A 17,531-nucleotide genomic window follows, 5' to 3' on the forward strand; every position below is an offset into this window, starting at 1 on the left:
AAGGGTCGCGACCCACAGGTTGAAAACCGCTTCTCTAGGCCCACGCTGTTCAATACAGTAGCTACCAGCCATATAAGGCTATTTAAATGTAAATTTCACTAATTAATTTTTTTTTATCTAAAAAGTAATTCCTCAGACACATTAGCCATATTTCAAGGGTTGAATAGCCCACATGTGGCCTGCGGCTGCAGTACTGGACAGTGCAGATGAACATTTCCATCATAGAAGTCCTATTGAACTGTACTGCTCTGGGCCCTTTTCAGATTGGCTCACAGAAATAGCCTTGCCCTCAAGGATATGAGAACAGACATGAAAAAGAAGGAAAGGACCCTTTCCCCAGCTGCCAGTAAGGTGCTCGGTTCTTCCGAGGAAGCTAAGGCCGCCTTGCGGTGAGGCCCTCACTTCATCCGGCGACTAGCACCGCTCTGGCAGCACTTGCCCAGCACTCATCCTCACCATGGCCTCTGTCTCGGAGCTCGCCTGCATCTACTCGGCCCTGATCCTGCACGACGATGAAGTGACGGCGACGACGGAGGATAAGATCAATGCCCTCATTAAAGCAGCTGGTGTAAATGTTGAGCCTTTCTGGCCAGGCTTATTTGCAAAGGCTCTGGCCAATGTCAACATTGGGAGTCTCATCTGCAATGTAGGGGCTGGGGGACCTGCCCCTGCAGCTAGTGCTGCACCAGCAGGAGGTCCTGCCCCCTCCACTGCTGCTGCCCCAGCTGAGGAGAAGAAAGTGGAAGCAAAGAAAGAAGAATCTGAGGAGTCTGATGATGACATGGGCTTTGGTCTTTTTGACTAAACTGGCTCTTTTGTAACAGACAATAAAAGCTGACCTCTGTTAAAAAAAAAAAAAAAAAGAAAAAGAAAAGAAAAGAAAAAGAAGGAAAGGTAAAACAGGGTATCACACCCTGGCCGGGTAGCTCAGTTGGTTAGAGCATCCTCCCAATACACAAAGGTTGGCGGTTTGATTCACAGTCAGGGAACATACAAGAGTCAACCAATGGCCCTGGCCGGTTTGGCTCAGTGGATGGAGCGTCGGCCTGCGGACTCAGGGGTCCCAGGTTCGATTCCAGTCAGGGGCATGTACCTTGGTTGTGGGCGCATACCCAGTGGGGAGTGTGCAGGAGGCGGCTGATCGATGTTTCTCTCTCATCGATGTTTCTGGCTCTCTATCCCTTCTCCCTTCCTCTCTGTGAAAAATCAATAAAATATATTTTTTTTAAAAAGAGTCAACCAATGAATGCATAAACAAGTGGAACAACAAATTGATGTTTCTCTCTCTCTCTTCCTCTCTCCAATCAATCAATAATTTTATTTTTATAAAGGGCTATCACTGGGAGACCCATAGGAATGACAAGTTTATCAGGCCACAATAGCTGAAAAAGAGGCCCCTAGGTAGTTCTGGGGAGCAACCAGAGTGGCTTACCTAACTTTCAGCTTCCCTTCTTGGACACTGATAACATTTCTTGCAAACTCCTTTTTTGTTGTGAACCCTCACCCGAGGATAATTTTTCCATTGAGTTTTAGAAAGAGTGGAAGGTAAGAAGGGGCAGGGAGAGAGAAAGGAACATCAATGTGACAGAGACCAATCGGTTGCCTCCTGCACGGCCCCCACCAGGCTGGGGATCCCACAACCCTTCAGTGGGAGGGTCGATGCTCCAACCACTAAGCAACAGCAGCCAGGGCTGCAAACTCCTTGATATAGTCATTCATGCTTCCACAAGTTTAGTATCTATTATGTTCAACAAACATGAATTCTAGAATCAAACTGCCCACAAGAAAACCTTGTACTGAGGCTTAGCAGCTTGGGTGACCGTGGGCAAGTTATTCCCTCTCAGGGAACCTGCATTTCCTCATCTGTAAAGTGTGGAAATTAGAACCTACTTCCCAAGGTTATTGTGACGATCACGTGAAATAACACTAATATGGCATAACTGTGCCACGAAATAGTGACTACTCAATGAACATTAGCTCTGATATTCCCCAAGCTTAATCTTACTGGATTTCAAAAAAAGGGGGCGGGGGTTGGTGAAGATGTGTGATCACCTTGTCCTTCCCCACCCCTGTTTTAAACTTTTTTAAAAAATATATTTTCTTGCTATCCTACAGAGAGGAAGGGAGAGGGATAGAGAGTTAGAAGCATCGATGAGAGAGAAACATCCCGATCAGCTGTCTCCTGCACACCCGCTACTGGGGATGTGCCTGCAACCAAGGTACATGCCCTTGACCGGAATCGAACCTGGGACCCTTCAGTCCGCAGGCCGAACCGGTTAGGGCCCTACCCGTTTTAGAAGTCTCCTTCAGGCCCACTTCAGTTCTAACCTCCTCGGGCTCTTCAGTGCCCTCAGCAGCCCTGGATGTGGTCGAACTTGGCTCCAAGCATGCCTGCTCAGAGCGTGGTACCAGACTATGCGGACTTACCTTGGGTGTGTTTCCACCATGACGCTGGCTCACGTACACAGTTCTTTGCTCTTGTATCTTCTTCCCTCCTCCCTACATTCTGTTTGCCCTGGGGAAATTCAGTAACCGCTCCCATTAAAAGTTGACTCGCTGCAGATGGGTCACAGAGGCCCCCTTCCTACAGGTGAGACCACTCCCCTTTTCTTGAGCCCCACTTTCATTGCTTAGGTTCAGGCCCCCTAAATAGTGACTATGCTGTAGGAGAAAGAGAGATCAGAGGAGGCTGGAGTCTCACACTCTCCGCTAAATTTCGAGATTAGGGTGGGAGAAGAGGCGCGAGAAGCTAAAGATGCAGGTGTTGCCTTAACGGGCTCTTGCTTCGCGGTCTTGCAGATTAACAGGCCCTGGGAGAAGGCTGGGGGCGGGTGTTGCCTGTTCACTGGCTAATAAAGGAAATAGAAGCCTGCTCCTCAAGATTGCATGAGAAACACAAGATAAAATAGATGTGCAAATCCATAAACTTACATTCCTAAGTGTTGCTAAATTCCCCGGCGGCTCCTTTAAGAGGCGGGTCCCCTCCCTGGTAACAAAGGAAGTCCCCGCCCCCGGTAGCCGGGGTGCTCTGTGGCGTCGCACCCTCATTGGTGGGCGACGTGGTGTGCCACCCAGCGGCAGCCATTTCCAACGAGCTGGCGGGGGCAAAGGATGGCGACGCCCGAAGGGTGGGCGCAGGGGGGGTCGGGGTCGGTGTGTCTCGCCTTCGACCAACTGCGGGACGTGATTGAGTCTCAGGAGGAACTGATCCATCAGCTGAGGAACGTGGTACGCAGCCAGGAGAGCAGGGGGAGCGGCGGACCGGACGTCTAAATGGTGGGGTCGGGGCCAGACCGCGTCCGGAGCCGGGGCGTGCCCAGAGCACATTGCCAATGGCGTCATCAGAAGGAGGCGGGACCCCAAAGTGGCTGCTGGGGGTGGAGCCAAAGGGGGCAGGGTCTCATGGATATTTCACAAGGGAATTCTAATCCAAATCAAAATTGTTCTCTACCCTCTTTGCCTGGTTGCATAGGACCTGGTAGACAGATCCCTCTCTATTCACTGAGCCTCAGTTTCCCCATTTCTAGTTCTTTTGTGTTGAGGCAAAGAAATTGTAATATTCTTTCTACTAGGGACATCCCCTCCCCAGCGTCTAATTTAGTGCAATCTGCGTGCAGTAAGCACAGATGTGGCCCTTGCACATGATAACGTAAGGGCTTCCAACTCCTTTATATCTCTCTGCTTTTGCTTTCTCAATCAAACCACAGTTTATGGGCGCAAAGCATTGGAGCCACAGGTGATCTGGACAGGCATGGTAAAATCCTGGCCAGGTGGAGTTCAGGCTTTTCTCTTTTCATTTTCTACCTTGATGGGAAGGCCGGGAGATAGGAGATACCTCCCTCTCAGAAATAAGATGACTTCTCATCTCTTTCTCATTCCAATGGCAGTATGCAGCCCTAGGCACTGAATTCCCTTCAGTTCCCGGAAGCCTCCATTCCTGGCCTTTTTCTCAACACTTTTTCATTCCTACATAGTGGTCAGAGCTCAGGTCTGTTTTGATGTCCTCTTCTCTAGAAGCAGTTCTACCCTTTCCCAGGCCGGGTCAGGGACCTCCTCTGGACGCCACTTGGTGCTTCTCCATCACAGCACACACTGTGTTACAAGTGCTGGCCATGGGCTATCTCTCCTATGAGACTGGTTGCTCCTTGAGGGCAGGGCCTAGAGATGAGCCTCAGCGACTTGTGGGACCGAATTCTCCTGCCCCAGGGCCCTAGTCTCATCCTAGATGCCCTGGGCATCATCCCATTACCCACCCTTACTCCTGGTCCCTGAGCCCCAGTCCCTCCCTGAGCCAGGCTCTATTGCAGATGGTTCTCCAGGACGAAAATTTTGTCAGTAAAGAAGAGTTCCAGGCAGTGGAGAAGCAGTTGGTGGTAAGTAATGGCCTCTGCAGGTTCCTAATCTTGCCCTATTTCCCAGAATCCCTGTGGTTGAGCAGTCACTGAGTATTGGACTCTGAGAGCCTTCAGCCCCAATAATGAGAACAGACTCTTCCTGTACTCTGGCTTCTGTGTGGCCCTCTGAGTAAGGGGGCTGGTTAAGGGAGCTTAGGAGATCCAAGGTCGCTTGGGTAATAAGGTCACTGGTGTTGCCCCGGCAGGAAGAGAAAGCTGCTCATGCCAAGACCAAGGTCCTCCTGGCCAAGGAAGAGGAGAAGCTGCAGTTTGCCCTTGGAGAGATAGAGGTGCTGTCGAAACAGCTGGAGAAAGAGAAGCTGGCCTTTGAAAAGGCGTGAGTGGGCCTCGGTAGGGGTGTAAGGTTAGGGGTCCCCTTAGCCTGTCAGCCTTCCCACCCTTTCTTATCTCCGCCACCCAGGCTCTCCACTGTCAAGAGCAGAGCCCTGCAGGAGTCCAGCAAGAAGGACCAGCTCATCACCAAGTGCAATGGTAGGCGGGAGGCCCGTGTTCCTTCCCAAGTTAACATACACGGGCTCTTCCCTAACTGCGCAATGCCAGTATCCAGGGCAGGGTTTCACCCCAACTTCTGTCCCCGACTGAGGATACAGGCAAACCCAAGCGGGCCACACCTTCGCAAATGCCTCCAGGGACCAGGCAGGCCACGGAAATGAGGGAAGCAGTTGGTGTACAATATCCTTCATGGCCATAAAGGAACGGGCTCGCTCCCATTTTTTTGAAGCATACAACTTTCTTAGTCCACCTTTTGTTTTCCACTTTTGATGGATATTAGAAATAATGTACTCTACTCATAACTCTGATACAGGTGCAATGGTATCATGGAACAACAGGGCATGCACAGTCCTATTTGAGAGCTGACCCTTAGTCTCAGGTTTGGGATGAGTGGGGACTGTGGTAATGTGGAGAGCCATGCTCTCTCCCAAGGGCTTAGCTCCTCTGCTATGGGGATGGGGTCCAGTACTGTCAGAGCTTTAAAAAAAGAAACCAGGTTTTAATGGAAGTTTTTCTGAGTTTTTAGCGTTGTCAACTGATTTAGAAGCTTTAAAAATATGGTATGGGCCAAGTAAAGTATGCCTGTAGGGAAGGCCATTAGTTTTCAGCTCTGCTTCATGCAGATGCATGTAGCTTCTTGGCTCAGTTGGGGCTGTGAGTTGCAGGGCACTTTCAGTCAACTACCCAATGTCCCTAGACCTCAGGAACCACTTTCATTTTCCCAGGATGCTAAACTCCCCTTACTTAGCTTAAGAAGTGGATGTGAATTCCATATATCTGCTTCATTCACTGCAGTCGATTTTGAGTAGGCTAGAGCCCAGAGCTCAAGCCTAAAAGAGGTTCGGGGTCTCTCCTGATGGGCCCCACCTGGAGCCCTGGGCACCCTCTATCCTCCAATCCAGCCTTCTCTCTCCCCTGGTGAGTATTCTCACTGGGAAGTTGCCAGCAGACTACCATCTTGATCTGGCTGGGGAGGCTGACAGGCCTCATGGTTGTTTGATCAAGAGCTCCCCTTAGGGCCTCTTGGGGCCCAACAGGCAGTCACTGCCTTCATACCCAAGACACTGGTCCCTAGTCCTTTCCCTCTCTCTGACCCCTCCGCAACCCCACTTCCCTAAAAAGGAACCTAGGGTTCTTTCCCGGTGGTGTTAGGAAAAAACATCCTTCCTTTAGGGCATTTCCTAGAGCGCAGCCAAGGCTACAGGGCTCTGCGCCTGGAAGGTGTGTGTGAGTCAGGCTGATGGAGCCTGGCTGCCTCCCCTAGAATGTCCTGCGTCTCTCCAGTGGGCACAAGCCTTCACCTGAGCAAATCAGGTGACCTGGCCTTCTCCTCGCCTGTACCTCCCCGCTGCCACCTCCCTTTGTGTGGTTTCAATTTGGTTGTACTTACATAGTTCTGAATCTTTTCAAAGGGCTTTTCTAACTATTCTCTCATTGGGTGCTATTTATTTTAAAAGATTCACACAAATTTCTGATACTTTTTCTCAAGAGAACTTCACAAGCAATGAGTCTGGATTAGCTGGCTGCCCTGGGGAAGGAGTTATGATAGTCCTGTTCCTATGATTCCGTGAGCTCATGTTTTCCTTCTCTTTGTTTACCTGTGTCTCCTCTTTTTCTGCCAGACCGTCTCTTCTGAAACCGTAAATGCTTTAGCATGTCTGCATTTTCAGAGTTTGTGTTCTAGTTCATCTTTGTCCAACCTTTAAAGGCAGTGGGATTTTCTTCCTGTGAGGATCAGATTTTCCAGGGCTTCCTGGGGGACAGTTATGTATATGAAGCACCCCCCGAATCCTACAGCCTCATTGGATTCTGACCCAAGTCACAAAAGTCATCCTGGCATCTAATGAGCACTTAAGTAGTGGGTAAGCTTTTCCACCACTAATCTCCCTGGGTCCTTCCCACCCCACATAGGCTGTCTCTGTCCCCATATTATATAGATGAGGACATGGTTCTGAAAAGGAGACATCTTGCCCAAAGGGGTAATACTGTCTCACCAATATTAACGTCATTGAAACGTCACCTTATTCTGTCCTCTGGTCAGTTCCTGAGTCTTAACACTCCTTTCAGGAGCTGCTGCCTTGAGGGCAGGGACCCTGCACGGGAGTAGGCATCTGGCTGGCCCTCAGTAGGTCTGGTGGGATTGAGATGACTGAACTAGGTGATGTTTCTATGTCCTCAATCCTCAGGGGACATCCTGTTCATTCATTCCACAAATTTATTGTGCACCTACCATGTGCCAGGTATTGTTTTAGGCCTTAGGGTTAAAACAGTGAATAAAACAAAAATCCTTGTCCTTACATCCTAGAAGGGGAGAAAGTAAATGAGTAAAATAAATGGTATGTTAGGTATAAATGCTAAGGAGAAAAATAAAGCTTTTCCCTGCTTTATTTTAACAGGAAGTATTAGGAAGGGTTGTAATTTTAGACTAGGAGAGGTCTCACCAAAGAGGTGATATCTGCAAAGATCTGCAGGAGTTGAGGCCAGGAGCTGTTCATCCTCCTGCCTGTGGGCAGGGCTACCACCTCTCTCCAAGGGCCTTTGCCTGCCTTCATGTGAGTCACCTGGTCCAGAATAGAGTTGTGAAGTCACTGACACATTCATCAGACATTGTGTCCCCACCACCCCATGAAGACTCCATAATAAACTCATTCTTACTAAGGTATTGGCAGCTACTCATGGAGAGCCTGTGGGTGGAGGGAACCAAGTTCTGAAAAGACCTGTGAGGGAATGAATGCCTTATCTCAGGAAGGAGCCCATGGGATGGAACCACCTCCTCCCTGCCTCTCTCCCCCCACAGAAATTGAGTCTCACATTATAAAGCAAGAAGATATACTTAATGGCAAAGAGAATGAGATTAAGGAATTGCAGCAAGTTATCAGCCAACAGAAACAGATCTTCAGGTGAGGGGTCATGGACAGGTTGGGGGTTGTTGATGGAAGTGGAGATCCAGACCTCTGGTCCCTATCTTGGGCTGTCCCCAGCCCACGCCCAGCCTAGCCGGCTCCTTGCAGGAATCACATGTCTGACTTCCGGATCCAGAAGCAGCAGGAGAACTACATGGCCCAGGTGCTATCCCAGAAGCATAAGAAAGTCTCGGGGGCGTGTCAGGCCCGGAGCCACCAGCGTCCCAGGGAAAAATAAAATAATCATTACCTTTCTGTTATCTGTTTGTAATCTGACCTCTGATTTCTCTGTTGTGGGCATTCCCATCCTGACCTTTTCTATCCCTCTCAGGCCTCACCAGTGACCTGACTCCAGGGAAGGGGCAGGATAAGAGGAAGAAGGCACTTTCCTTCCCTCCTCCCTGCCTGTCATGGACCTTGGTGACCTAAGTGAGAATAAGTTACCAGAGACTGGGTGGGGAACAGGCCTTGGACCACCACCTACCAGGGGGTCCATGGAGTTATGGGGTTGCAGCCTAGGGAAAGACTACTTTGTTATCTAGTGAACACTGTCCTTTCTTACTCTGAATTTAACTCCCTGCCTATATAAACAGCCATGTGTGTGTGAGAAAGAGAGGCAGAGAAAGCCCTGACAGGAGACTTCAAAGACAGTGGGTTCCAGGACCACGATAAACTTAGGAAATCAGTTTCCATGACAAAACAAAAATGTTATGCTGCAAATTACATGTGCACCTTCTTATATGCTTCCCCCAAACAGAAGCTCATCGGTCTTCACAAATGGAAGGGAAAAGGATAATGCCATTTTTTAAAAATAGAGCTTGAACTCTTTTATTGTTTTAATCTTCGCCCAAGGATATGTTTTTTTTCATTGATTTTTTTGTAGAGAGAGAGGAAGGGAGACAGAAAGGGAGGTAGAGAGAGAGGAAGGGAGATAGAGAGAGAGAAACATCAATGTGAGAGAGAAACTGATCAATTGCCTCCCATATCTGGACCAAAGGGATCGAACCCCAACCTAGGTATGTGCCCTGACTGGGAATCAAACCTGTAACCTTTTGGTGTATGGAACAATGCTCCAACTAACTGAGCCACCCAGCCAGGGCTGCCATGTCTATTTTTAAGGTGGGGAAACAGTCTGTGAAGGGGCTGTGACTTGCTGAAGCTGCATATTAGAGCCAGATGTGATGGACAGGCTTCATTCTCTCAGAAGCCATCACTAATGGCCAGGTGATCATGGACACACACCCAGGCAGGGGACCCACTCAGGAGAGGCTGAGTCATATTTCTCAAGTCAGGAGGGGCCAGTGCTCTTGCTCCAAGACCAACTGGGGACCTGAACCATAGCAGTACCTTGCAGTCAGAATAGAGCAAATGGTGCCCATTGTCACTGTCCCACAATGACAGGTGGTGGCTGCTTCCCCACCAGTGCCTGTCCTCAGGGCAATACCGAGGTGGTGGGGGCTGAAATGAGTACTTGGAGGAGCATAGGGCTAGTCCTGCCTCAGGGACTTTAGAGAGGGGACCACAGCTACCCAAAAGGTTCCTGAGAGCCCACATCCGCATCCAGAGCTTGGTTGCCAAGGCAGCCTGTACAAGAGCTGTCCACTCCAGGCGATGGATCCAGCCAGGGACAGCACCTTCCTGAGGCCCCAGCACAACTTTGGGAGTCGGGGAGCCCTCCAAGCGATGCTCCTCTATTAAAGGCTGTGGAGTGCCAGGTCAGGGAAAGTGGGTGCACTCTTCGGAGCTCCAGCTGGGATGGGATGTCAAGACCCGGGAGGAGGGTGCCATTCCGTGATGGGAAGGCTCTGAGTGGAAAATGAAATTGCTGGCAACACCTGAGTCGCCTGACCCGAAGGTCTGGTCCCCTGGTGCTCACAGTGGTCCGCATGCCATCGATAGTGCGTCACCTACGGCAGGTCCCCACTCAGCCTCAGTGTCCTCACCTGTGACGCGTGGAGTTGGGCCTCGCTCCCGGCTCCACTTTGGACACCTGTCAGCCAAAACCTGGAGCGCCCCCCGAGGCGCAGGGGCCTGGGAGAGTAAGGCCCAGGGCCCAGGTCTCTCCTGCTGGCGACACCGCTGGCCCAGGAGCGGACGCGGCCGCTTTAAGGCGCGGTGACCCCCGGCCTCCGCGGGCGGGGCGGGGACAGTGTGGGCGTCCGCGGCACCGGCGCAGGCGAATGCGAGGGAGGTAGAGCTCGGCGTCCGGCCCCACCATGCTGATCGCGCTCGCCCCGCCAGCCCTGCCCGGGCTCGCAGGTCAACTACCCTCGGCCCCCGCGCGGCGCCAGGACTCCTCCGGTTCGTCAGGCTCCTACTACACGGCTCCCGGTTCCCCAGAGCCCCCGGACGTTGGGCCGGACGCGGAGGGCCGGGCAAATTGGCCCCGGGTGGCCCCTGCGCTGGGGGCGGGGGCGCAGCTTCGCCTGTCCATCAGCGCCCAGAATAGCCGCCAGCAGCTCCAGCCCGGCTCGGGTTTCCCGCGAGGCCCGGGCGCAGGCCCGCGGCCGCCCCAGCCCCAGCCCCAGCCCCAGCTGCGCATGCTGCCGTCGGGGGAGATGGAAGTCATCTTCGGCGCCGGGGCCCTGTTCAGCCCCTCTGACTCGGCGGACAGAGAGGTGCAGCAGCTCACAGCGCGGGCTTTCCACAGCCTCTCTCCGCCCGCGTCCCCCACCCCCGCCGCACCGCAGCCCCAGCCCCCCGACGGTGGCTCCCGCTGGGCCACCTACCTGGAGCTGCGGCCCCGCGGGCCGAGTCCTGCCACCCCAGCGCAGTTCGAATGCGTGGAGGTGGCGCTGGAGGAGCGTGCCCTGCCTGCCAGGTCCCGGACGGTGCCCAAGCGTCAGATCGAGCTGCGCCCCCGGCCCCGGAGTCCTCCGCGGGAGGGGGAGGCAGGCGCACCGCGCCCGCGCCCGCTCCTGCGCACCGGCTCCCTGGACGAGTCGCTGGGCCGCCTGCAGGCCGCCGCGGGTCTCGTGCAGACGGCTCTGGCCAGGAAACTGAGCCCCGCGGCCCCTGCCCCCAGCGGCGCCACCTTCAGGCCCGCGGAGCGGCCACAGCCTGAGACCCGGACACCGGTTCGCAGTACCCGAGGGGTCCAGGAGGACGGCAGGTCTCGCCCGCCCCGCGTGCACTACAGTTCAGCCCCTGCCCGGGTCCCACGGCCCTGGCCCAGCCTCCGCGAACGCGCGATTCGTCGCGACAAGCCCGCGCCCGGGACTGAGCCACTGGGTCCGGTTAGTTCAAGCATCTTCCTGCAGTCAGGGGAGAAGACCCAAGAAGCGCACAACCAGGAACTCAAAGCTAAGTTCCCAGGAGACGCTCCGGATCGAACCGTTCTGAGGCCTTTCGAGTCCAGGGAGCCTTGGGAAGTCCCGAGTAAGGCTGTGAGGCCAAGGAGCCCATCCCCGCCGAGGCCGGCTCCCAATGGAACCCTGCAGACTTCTCTCGGCCCACCCCCCCGGAACCTGTCCCCGCGGAGGCCGGCTGCTCCGAGGGTGAGTAGTCCCTCCTCCCCGAAGGAATCCTCCGCGTGGGAAAATCAGGATCCCACCGTCGAGGAAACCGTCAGCAGGAGGAGCCCTTCCCCTGCGACCCTTTCCCAGTGGAACCCGGGTGCTGCCAAGGCAAGAAGCCCATCCCCTGAAGCTCCTTCGCCGTGGGAGGTTCAGCACCCCACAATCGGAGCTACCATCGAGGGGAATAGGAGCCCGTCCCCGCCGGCCGTGTCCTCATGGGAGGCTCCAGATCGTCCTACTGGGCCGTGGAGTCCATCGCCCCAAGAGAGGTGGGGTCCCCAAATGCAAGGTTCCTCGATAGTCTCTCCGCAGGAAGCTCTGAATGGCGCAGTCCAGGCGCCGCCTACACCACCCGCACCCCGGACTCCAGAGCTAACAGAGGCGCAGAGTCCCTCCGCACCGGACGTGCCGGATCTTGCCTTCCGAGACAGTCAACCGTGGCCAGAGGTGGCTGCACCCGCGCTGCCCCTCAGTCGCCTCATGGGCACCATGGATTCGGATGCGCCCCCGGAAGCCTTGGGCTCTGGAGAAGCTGCCTTGGGCCCTGGACCAGCGGCCTCCGGACGCCCGCGCGTGGCTATTCCGCGGCCCCGTGACATGCGCAAGATGGTGAAGACCACGTACGCGCCGAGCTTCCCGGCGGGAACCCCCGGCTCAGGGCTGCCTGCGCCTCCTGCGGATCATGCGGATCCCCGCCCCGAGAAGGGTGGTGCATCCAAGACGCAGGAGCTCCAGGCGCTGGGGACCCCCGCCCCGGCTCACTACACTTCCGTTTATCTCAAGGACTTTCTGCCTGTCGTGTCGCACCCCTACGAGCCTCCAGAGCCACCCGCCAACACAAACCCCCGGGACGCTTCGCAGCCCAACGGGGTCCTGCGGCGGAGGGCAGAGAACAGCACTGCAAAACCCTTTGCGCGCACTGAGATCCGCCTGCCTGGTGCCTTGGCCTTGGGCCACGGACTGACGGAAACCCGGGGAGTCCTGGTGCGCGGTCCTGGAGGAGAGAACCGAGTTATGGAGGCCCAGCGCCTTGTCTCCGACGGCGAGGGTCCGATCAGCCCGTTAGGTGGAGCTCTCTCCTTACCCCAGCGGTCGTCCGTAGGGCCAGCAGGGGCCCACCCAGCCGGCCCATCCCGCCCCAGCTCCCCTCAGGCGCATCCTAGCTCGAGCCCCGGGAGAGCACCCAAATTGGAGACTCCCCCTTCTGTCCCCGAGCCTGCCACTGCGGTCCAGTCGCCCCATCCGCGGGAGCCCCAGGCATTGGCGGGCAGAATGGCCCCGCCCCAGCCCCGCGCAGCATCGGCGCCTCCGATGGACCGGTCCCTGGAAGGCCCCTCCCAAGGGGCACGCAGGCCACCCGGGGCCGCGAACACGGGGAAGGTCCTGGTGGACCCCGAGAGCGGCCGCTACTACTTTGTGGAGGCGCCGCGGCAGCCTCGGCTACGGCTGCTCTTTGACCCCGAGAGCGGGCAGTACGTGGAGGTGTTTTTGCCGCCCTCGCCCCCGGGGCCACCCCGACGCATCTACACCCCGCTGGCCCTGAGTCCCGGCCTTTACCCGCCCGCTTATGGGCCTATCCCCGGCCTCTCACTGCCACCATCCCCAGGCCGGCAGCCTACAGCGGCGCCCAGCTACCCTGGGCTTCCGAGGCGGGCCCCTGAGGAGGATGTACTACCCTGCCAGTGAGTGGGACCCCCAGCCCCGCACCTCCTCTGCTCCTCTGCGCTCCTCCCACCAGCGTGGGTCCCGCCCAGCCTGGCAAGAGCTCCTTGTTCCCTGTGTGAGGCCCCAGGGCCTGATCCCCATGGTGTTGGGGCCTGCCGATGGCTTTCAAGGTTCAGGCATCCAGTCCCCTGCCCTTCTTTTCTTCTGTCACCTTTTTTACCCATCTCATCGAGTCCTGAGACCGGAAGTTATCTTCAGAGAATGTATCTGGGACCCCGGGGGCTGATGGAACTGGATCTCAGGAAGTGACTGCCTGCCTTCTACAACATTGTATACCCCTTTCCCAAGCATTCCCATGAGTGTGGTGTGTTTGTGTGTGTGTGTATGTGTGTGTAAAAGTGAGGCGTCTCAGGATTGTCCCCAGGAACTGACCTGAAGGGTTGTTGGGGTTCCCTAGCAGGGGACCGGGCTGCCCCCAGAGGTAGTAGCTGTCTGCCCCTCCCTGAAAGGTGGGCCCAGGTGAGGTGGAGCAGGCTAGTGAGCACCAGCGGGCTGGAGGGAGAAGGACTCTGGCTGTCAAGTCTGCTATTCTTTGGAAGAGGATCTAAGCCTTGGCCTGGGAGGCTGTAGCTAGTGCAGCCAGGCCAGGCTGTATCTGAGAAAGGGAGCTGTGGGGACAAGCAGGTGAAGGTGGAGCAGGGAAGTAATATAGGAGGGGCTGTGGAGGGTCAGCCTGGGATATGGGGGGTAGTGGAGGGAGGTGGGGAAGTGAGTGTAGTCCCTAGCTGGGAGCTCCGCCCTTTATTCTCCTCTCAACCCTAGCCTCTGACTTGGCTTCTCTAAGCCCTCAGAGCTAAGCTGGCTCTTCCTGGGGCCAGGAATGGGGGCTTCAGTCATTCCCATCCTGGGTAGGGAGCAGATGGAGCAAGTCATCAGGAAGGACTTACAAGCAGGGAGAATGGTTGAGCTATTGTCCCAGAGGAGCCTCTTGACCCCTCTGGGTGGGGTAGAGGGTTGGTCAGGGCTGGCAGTAGAAAGGGTGCCCCTGTATGGGGCAGGCCAGAGAAACTCGGACCCCTCAGCTGGTTTTACTCCCCCAGTAACAGATGTGGCAGCCATGCCCAGAGAGCTGCTGGCTATGCAGGCTGGTCACAGCACCATAAGGGACAGGGCCAGAGCATGTGTTCCAATTGCCCTAAGATTCAGAGCCTCTGGGGAGGGCAGAGGAAGATGCATGGAGTGAGTGGGAGGTGCTTTGTATGGGTTCTGTGTAAAGTTCTAAGCTTGAAGTGCCTGGGCCTTGCTGGACAAGTATGTGATGTGCTGAGTTTGGGGAAGAAGAGTGGCCATTAGAAGCAGTGTTAGGGATGGAAATGGATGCCTAAAGTTCCATGCCCCTGGGGGGCCTGGGTCCTTTGGAGCCCCTACCCCCCTGCCTTGAACTAGAAGTTGACTGGGAGAACTATGAGCCAGAAAAACCTGGACATCTTTTTATAGTTGGAGATGCTGTTTCCAATAACATGGAGGGCCCTGGGCTCGTACCTCATCCTGGTGAGCAATAAATCACTGACCCAATGAGCTGTGATGGCTAGAACAACTGGTGTAAGGTGTCTGATTTCCTGCTGTGGCCCTTTAACATCCCACAATGCCCTTTCATGCCCAGGTACAGCCTGGGTCTAGTGAACCATAGGGCTCAGGGAAGAAGACCATGAGTGTCTTTCATACACAGTGGTGTCCCTACCTCAGTGAATTTGCCTCCCAGGAAGGGGCCCTTAGGCTGGCATCATTCCTCCTGGTGGCTGAGTGGCCAATGGGCTTTGGGGTCAATCAGGCCTGGGTTCCAATTTCAGCATGGCCCCTCTAGGTATGTGGCCTTGGATTTGTCACTTCTCTCTGAGCCTTTGTGTCCTTGGGGGTAGACTAAAGATGACAGTAACCAACCACTTCCTCCCCCAAGGTATTCAGCACAGTACCTGCCCTGTGGCCAGATTCCAGGCTTGGGAGGTATTAGCCCCCATGTGTCCTTGCCCAGGCCCAGCCACTCTCCTTGCCTCATTGTTCTCTACCTGTGAAATGGAGCTAAGTTGGCGGGAGCTGGGGTCCCACCAGAGGAGAGGCACATGTGGTGTCTCCTGGGGGAAGGGAGAAAATGGGAGGGGTGAGGTGTCAGTTCCCCATTGGTCTGGGTCAGGCGTTCTGGGGAGGTCCCCACTGCACACACAAGTACATTTACATCCCAACCACAGCCCATGCTCACTGAGCCGGCTCCAGAAACCATGAGGCCGTCACTGCTCCTGCTGCTACTGGGGGCTTGGGCTATCCCAGGGGGCCTTGGGAATAGGGCTTCGCTCACAGCCACTGCCCCACAGCTGGACGATGAGGAGAAGTATTCAGCTCATATGCCTGCTCACCTTCGCTGCGATGCCTGCAGGGCGGTGGCCTACCAGGTGAGTCCCTTCCCCCAGCAGTTCCCCTGCCCAGTCCTCCTCAAGTCAGAACCCTCCAGCTACCTCAGATTCCACCGCTGGCCTTTGATCCATCTCCAAACCCCTACCCCCAGGCATCCAGCTAGACTCAGCCTTCCATGATATTGCCATCTTCACCTCCAGGCCTCAGTTTACTCATCTGTCTGCCCAACAGAGACCGGACGATCTGGGACACCCCACAGTATCTTGAGACTCCAGGGAGTCACCAGTTTGTCGCCTCAGACTCCTCCCTTTCCAGGCCCATCCTCAGGCCTGGACTCCTTCCTAAAATATGACGGCGGAGCACTGGTGTATGTGTGCATGTGCTGAGTGTATGACTATATGAGCATGTGTGTGTCTGAGTTCACACACAGACTTGTCAAGTGCGCCTGAGTACCTATGAGTACTCATGTCGTTGAGGAGTGGACTATGGTTTTGTTTTGTTTTTTTCTTTCCGTGTGTTTGGTTTGTGGTTTAAAATAGCATTTGTTGATGGGCAGGTGTGCCCTGGGGGAGAGACCCCTGTGCCTAATTCTAACGTTCCACCTCAGCATTTCCCACCCACCCACTCGGTCCCAGGAAAGTGATCCTGCCTCAGCTGGCCAGGTCCCAGCATTTGGGACCTGGGGGAAGAGCCTGAGGCCTGCCTCACAGGTGCTTCCTGCTCAAAAACCTCCCTTGGCCACCTCATTCTCCCCGAAAGGCCCAGGTTTCTATCCTCCCCTCCCCCACACTGAGCAGTCCCTAAGCCCTGACTCTCAACCCCTCCTTGTTCCAGATGTGGCAACATCTGGCAAAGGCAGAGGCCAAGCTTCACACCCCTGGGGGGCGTCAGGAGCTGAGTGAGTCGGTATATACAGACGTCCTGGACAGAGCTGCTCCAGACTGCAGAGTGAGTTGAAATCGGTCCTACCTTCCTCTCCGGGGCAGGGCTTGTGGGTGGAGGTCCCCACTCTCCCACTCATACCACACACACTCTCACCAGGGCTCTGGTTCAAGGTAGGGGGCTGGTTGGGACCAAGTCTGAGCTCTAGAGCTAGGAGCAAGTAGAAGGGTAGGTGGCCAAGGGACAAGTTCATGGTCCAGGAGCTTCCCCTCTCTGGTCCTCTGTTTTCCATCAGGGAGGATCAGAATCTGGGCACTGAACTCAGCAAAGGCCCAGTGTGCCCAGTTTCATGTGGAGACAGGTCCCCACTGGCCAGGCTCTCACTAATGCTGTGTCCTCACTGCCTCCAGCTACGGGGTCCGAGAAGTGAACCAGGTGAAACATCTCATGGGCCCAGGACTTAGCCATGGGCCAGAGCCAAGCGTCAGCGTGATGATCACGGGGGGCCCCTGGCCTACCAGGTAGGACGGGAGGGTGGGGGTGAGATGGAATCCTTGGAACCTTAGTCTGCCCCCCGTGGGCCGGCAGAGTTTGAAGCTCCAGTTGGACTCCCCTAGGCTCTCCACGACATGTTTGCACTACCTGGGGGAGTTTGGAGAAGACCAGATCTATGAAGCCCATCAACAAGGCCAAGGGGCTCTGAAGGCATTGCTGTGTGGAGGCCCCCGTGGAGTCTGCTCAGAGGAGGCACCAGTCACAAGGGCAGAGCTCTAGTCCAGCTCCTGCTTCCCCTTTGTGGTCAGCCCCTGAAGACAGAGGGAGCTTCTTCTGGATCTGTCCCCCTCCTTTCTGCAAGGCTGCTGAGGACAAGGAGAACTTGCTCACTTAGGCTGCCACTCTCTCTCCTCCTCCAGCTTTGGGGCCCTGGGGCCTGGGCGAGGGGCCAAGGCCTTCCCCTCTGGACTCAAATAAAACTCAGTGACCTCAATTCCTTCTCTCTGCAAAATGTGCTTGGGGGGCTGGGAGGACAGATATTGGTGTTTCTGCTGATGTTGCTCCTAGAGAGGGCCAAATACACATCCCTGCAAATTTCCCAGAAGTAAGTGAGATCTGTCCTGGTTAGAAATGTCAGTGAGCAGTCAAAGACATACAGATCCAGTTATGTGAATGGGAAACCCCAGATCCATCATGAGAAAGAAGAAATACCTTGGGAAACTCCATAAGCAGGCCACTTTGTGGACACGCCT

The 17,531-nt window shown here is 55.3% G+C and overlaps 3 protein-coding genes and 1 pseudogene across 4 annotated transcripts; all 4 read left to right on the plus strand.

Moving 5' to 3' along the window:
• The first annotated feature begins 442 nt into the window (after positions 1-442).
• On the plus strand, positions 443-823 carry LOC102433335 (annotated as a pseudogene).
• A 2,254-nt stretch (positions 824-3,077) lies between these two features.
• SPATA24 (spermatogenesis associated 24) lies at positions 3,078-8,081 on the plus strand. Of its 2 annotated transcripts, none has more exons than XM_006086509.3 (6): positions 3,078-3,228; positions 4,308-4,373; positions 4,601-4,731; positions 4,816-4,886; positions 7,705-7,807; positions 7,919-8,081. In XM_006086509.3, exons 1-6 carry the CDS (start codon positions 3,112-3,114, stop codon positions 8,046-8,048), a joined length of 618 nt encoding a protein of 205 aa, XP_006086571.1. In that variant the 5' UTR covers positions 3,078-3,111; the 3' UTR covers positions 8,049-8,081. The 2 variants fall into 2 exon arrangements, with proteins under 2 accessions (XP_006086571.1, XP_006086572.1); XM_006086510.3 differs by having other exon boundaries at positions 7,889-8,070.
• A 1,912-nt stretch (positions 8,082-9,993) lies between these two features.
• On the plus strand, positions 9,994-14,590 carry PROB1 (proline rich basic protein 1). Its single transcript, XM_006109774.3, is given in 2 exon segments — positions 9,994-12,955; positions 12,958-14,590. Coding segments are annotated over 2 exon segments (3,084 nt in total). The 5' UTR covers positions 9,994-10,026; the 3' UTR covers positions 13,113-14,590.
• A 208-nt stretch (positions 14,591-14,798) lies between these two features.
• MZB1 (marginal zone B and B1 cell specific protein) lies at positions 14,799-17,265 on the plus strand. The gene is given in 5 exon segments (XM_006086516.3): positions 14,799-15,440; positions 16,237-16,324; positions 16,327-16,354; positions 16,695-16,805; positions 16,902-17,265. Coding segments are annotated over 5 exon segments (582 nt in total). The 5' UTR covers positions 14,799-15,242; the 3' UTR covers positions 17,059-17,265.
• Positions 17,266-17,531: the final 266 nt, after the last annotated feature.

Source organism: Myotis lucifugus, unplaced genomic scaffold (genome assembly GCF_000147115.1).
Source record: "Myotis lucifugus unplaced genomic scaffold, Myoluc2.0 scaffold_28, whole genome shotgun sequence".
NCBI lineage: Eukaryota > Metazoa > Chordata > Mammalia > Chiroptera > Vespertilionidae > Myotis > Myotis lucifugus.

Excerpts from the sequence above, each read along its gene's own strand:
- SPATA24 (XM_006086509.3), top strand. The coding sequence starts at position 3,112 with ATGGCGACGCCCGAAGGGTGGGCGCAGGGGGGGTCGGGGTCGGTGTGT. Across the intron at positions 3,229-4,307 it reads TCCATCAGCTGAGGAACGTG|ATGGTTCTCCAGGACGAAAA; the intron begins GTACGCAGCCAG and ends GCTCTATTGCAG. Across the intron at positions 4,887-7,704 it reads GCTCATCACCAAGTGCAATG|AAATTGAGTCTCACATTATA; the intron begins GTAGGCGGGAGG and ends CTCCCCCCACAG.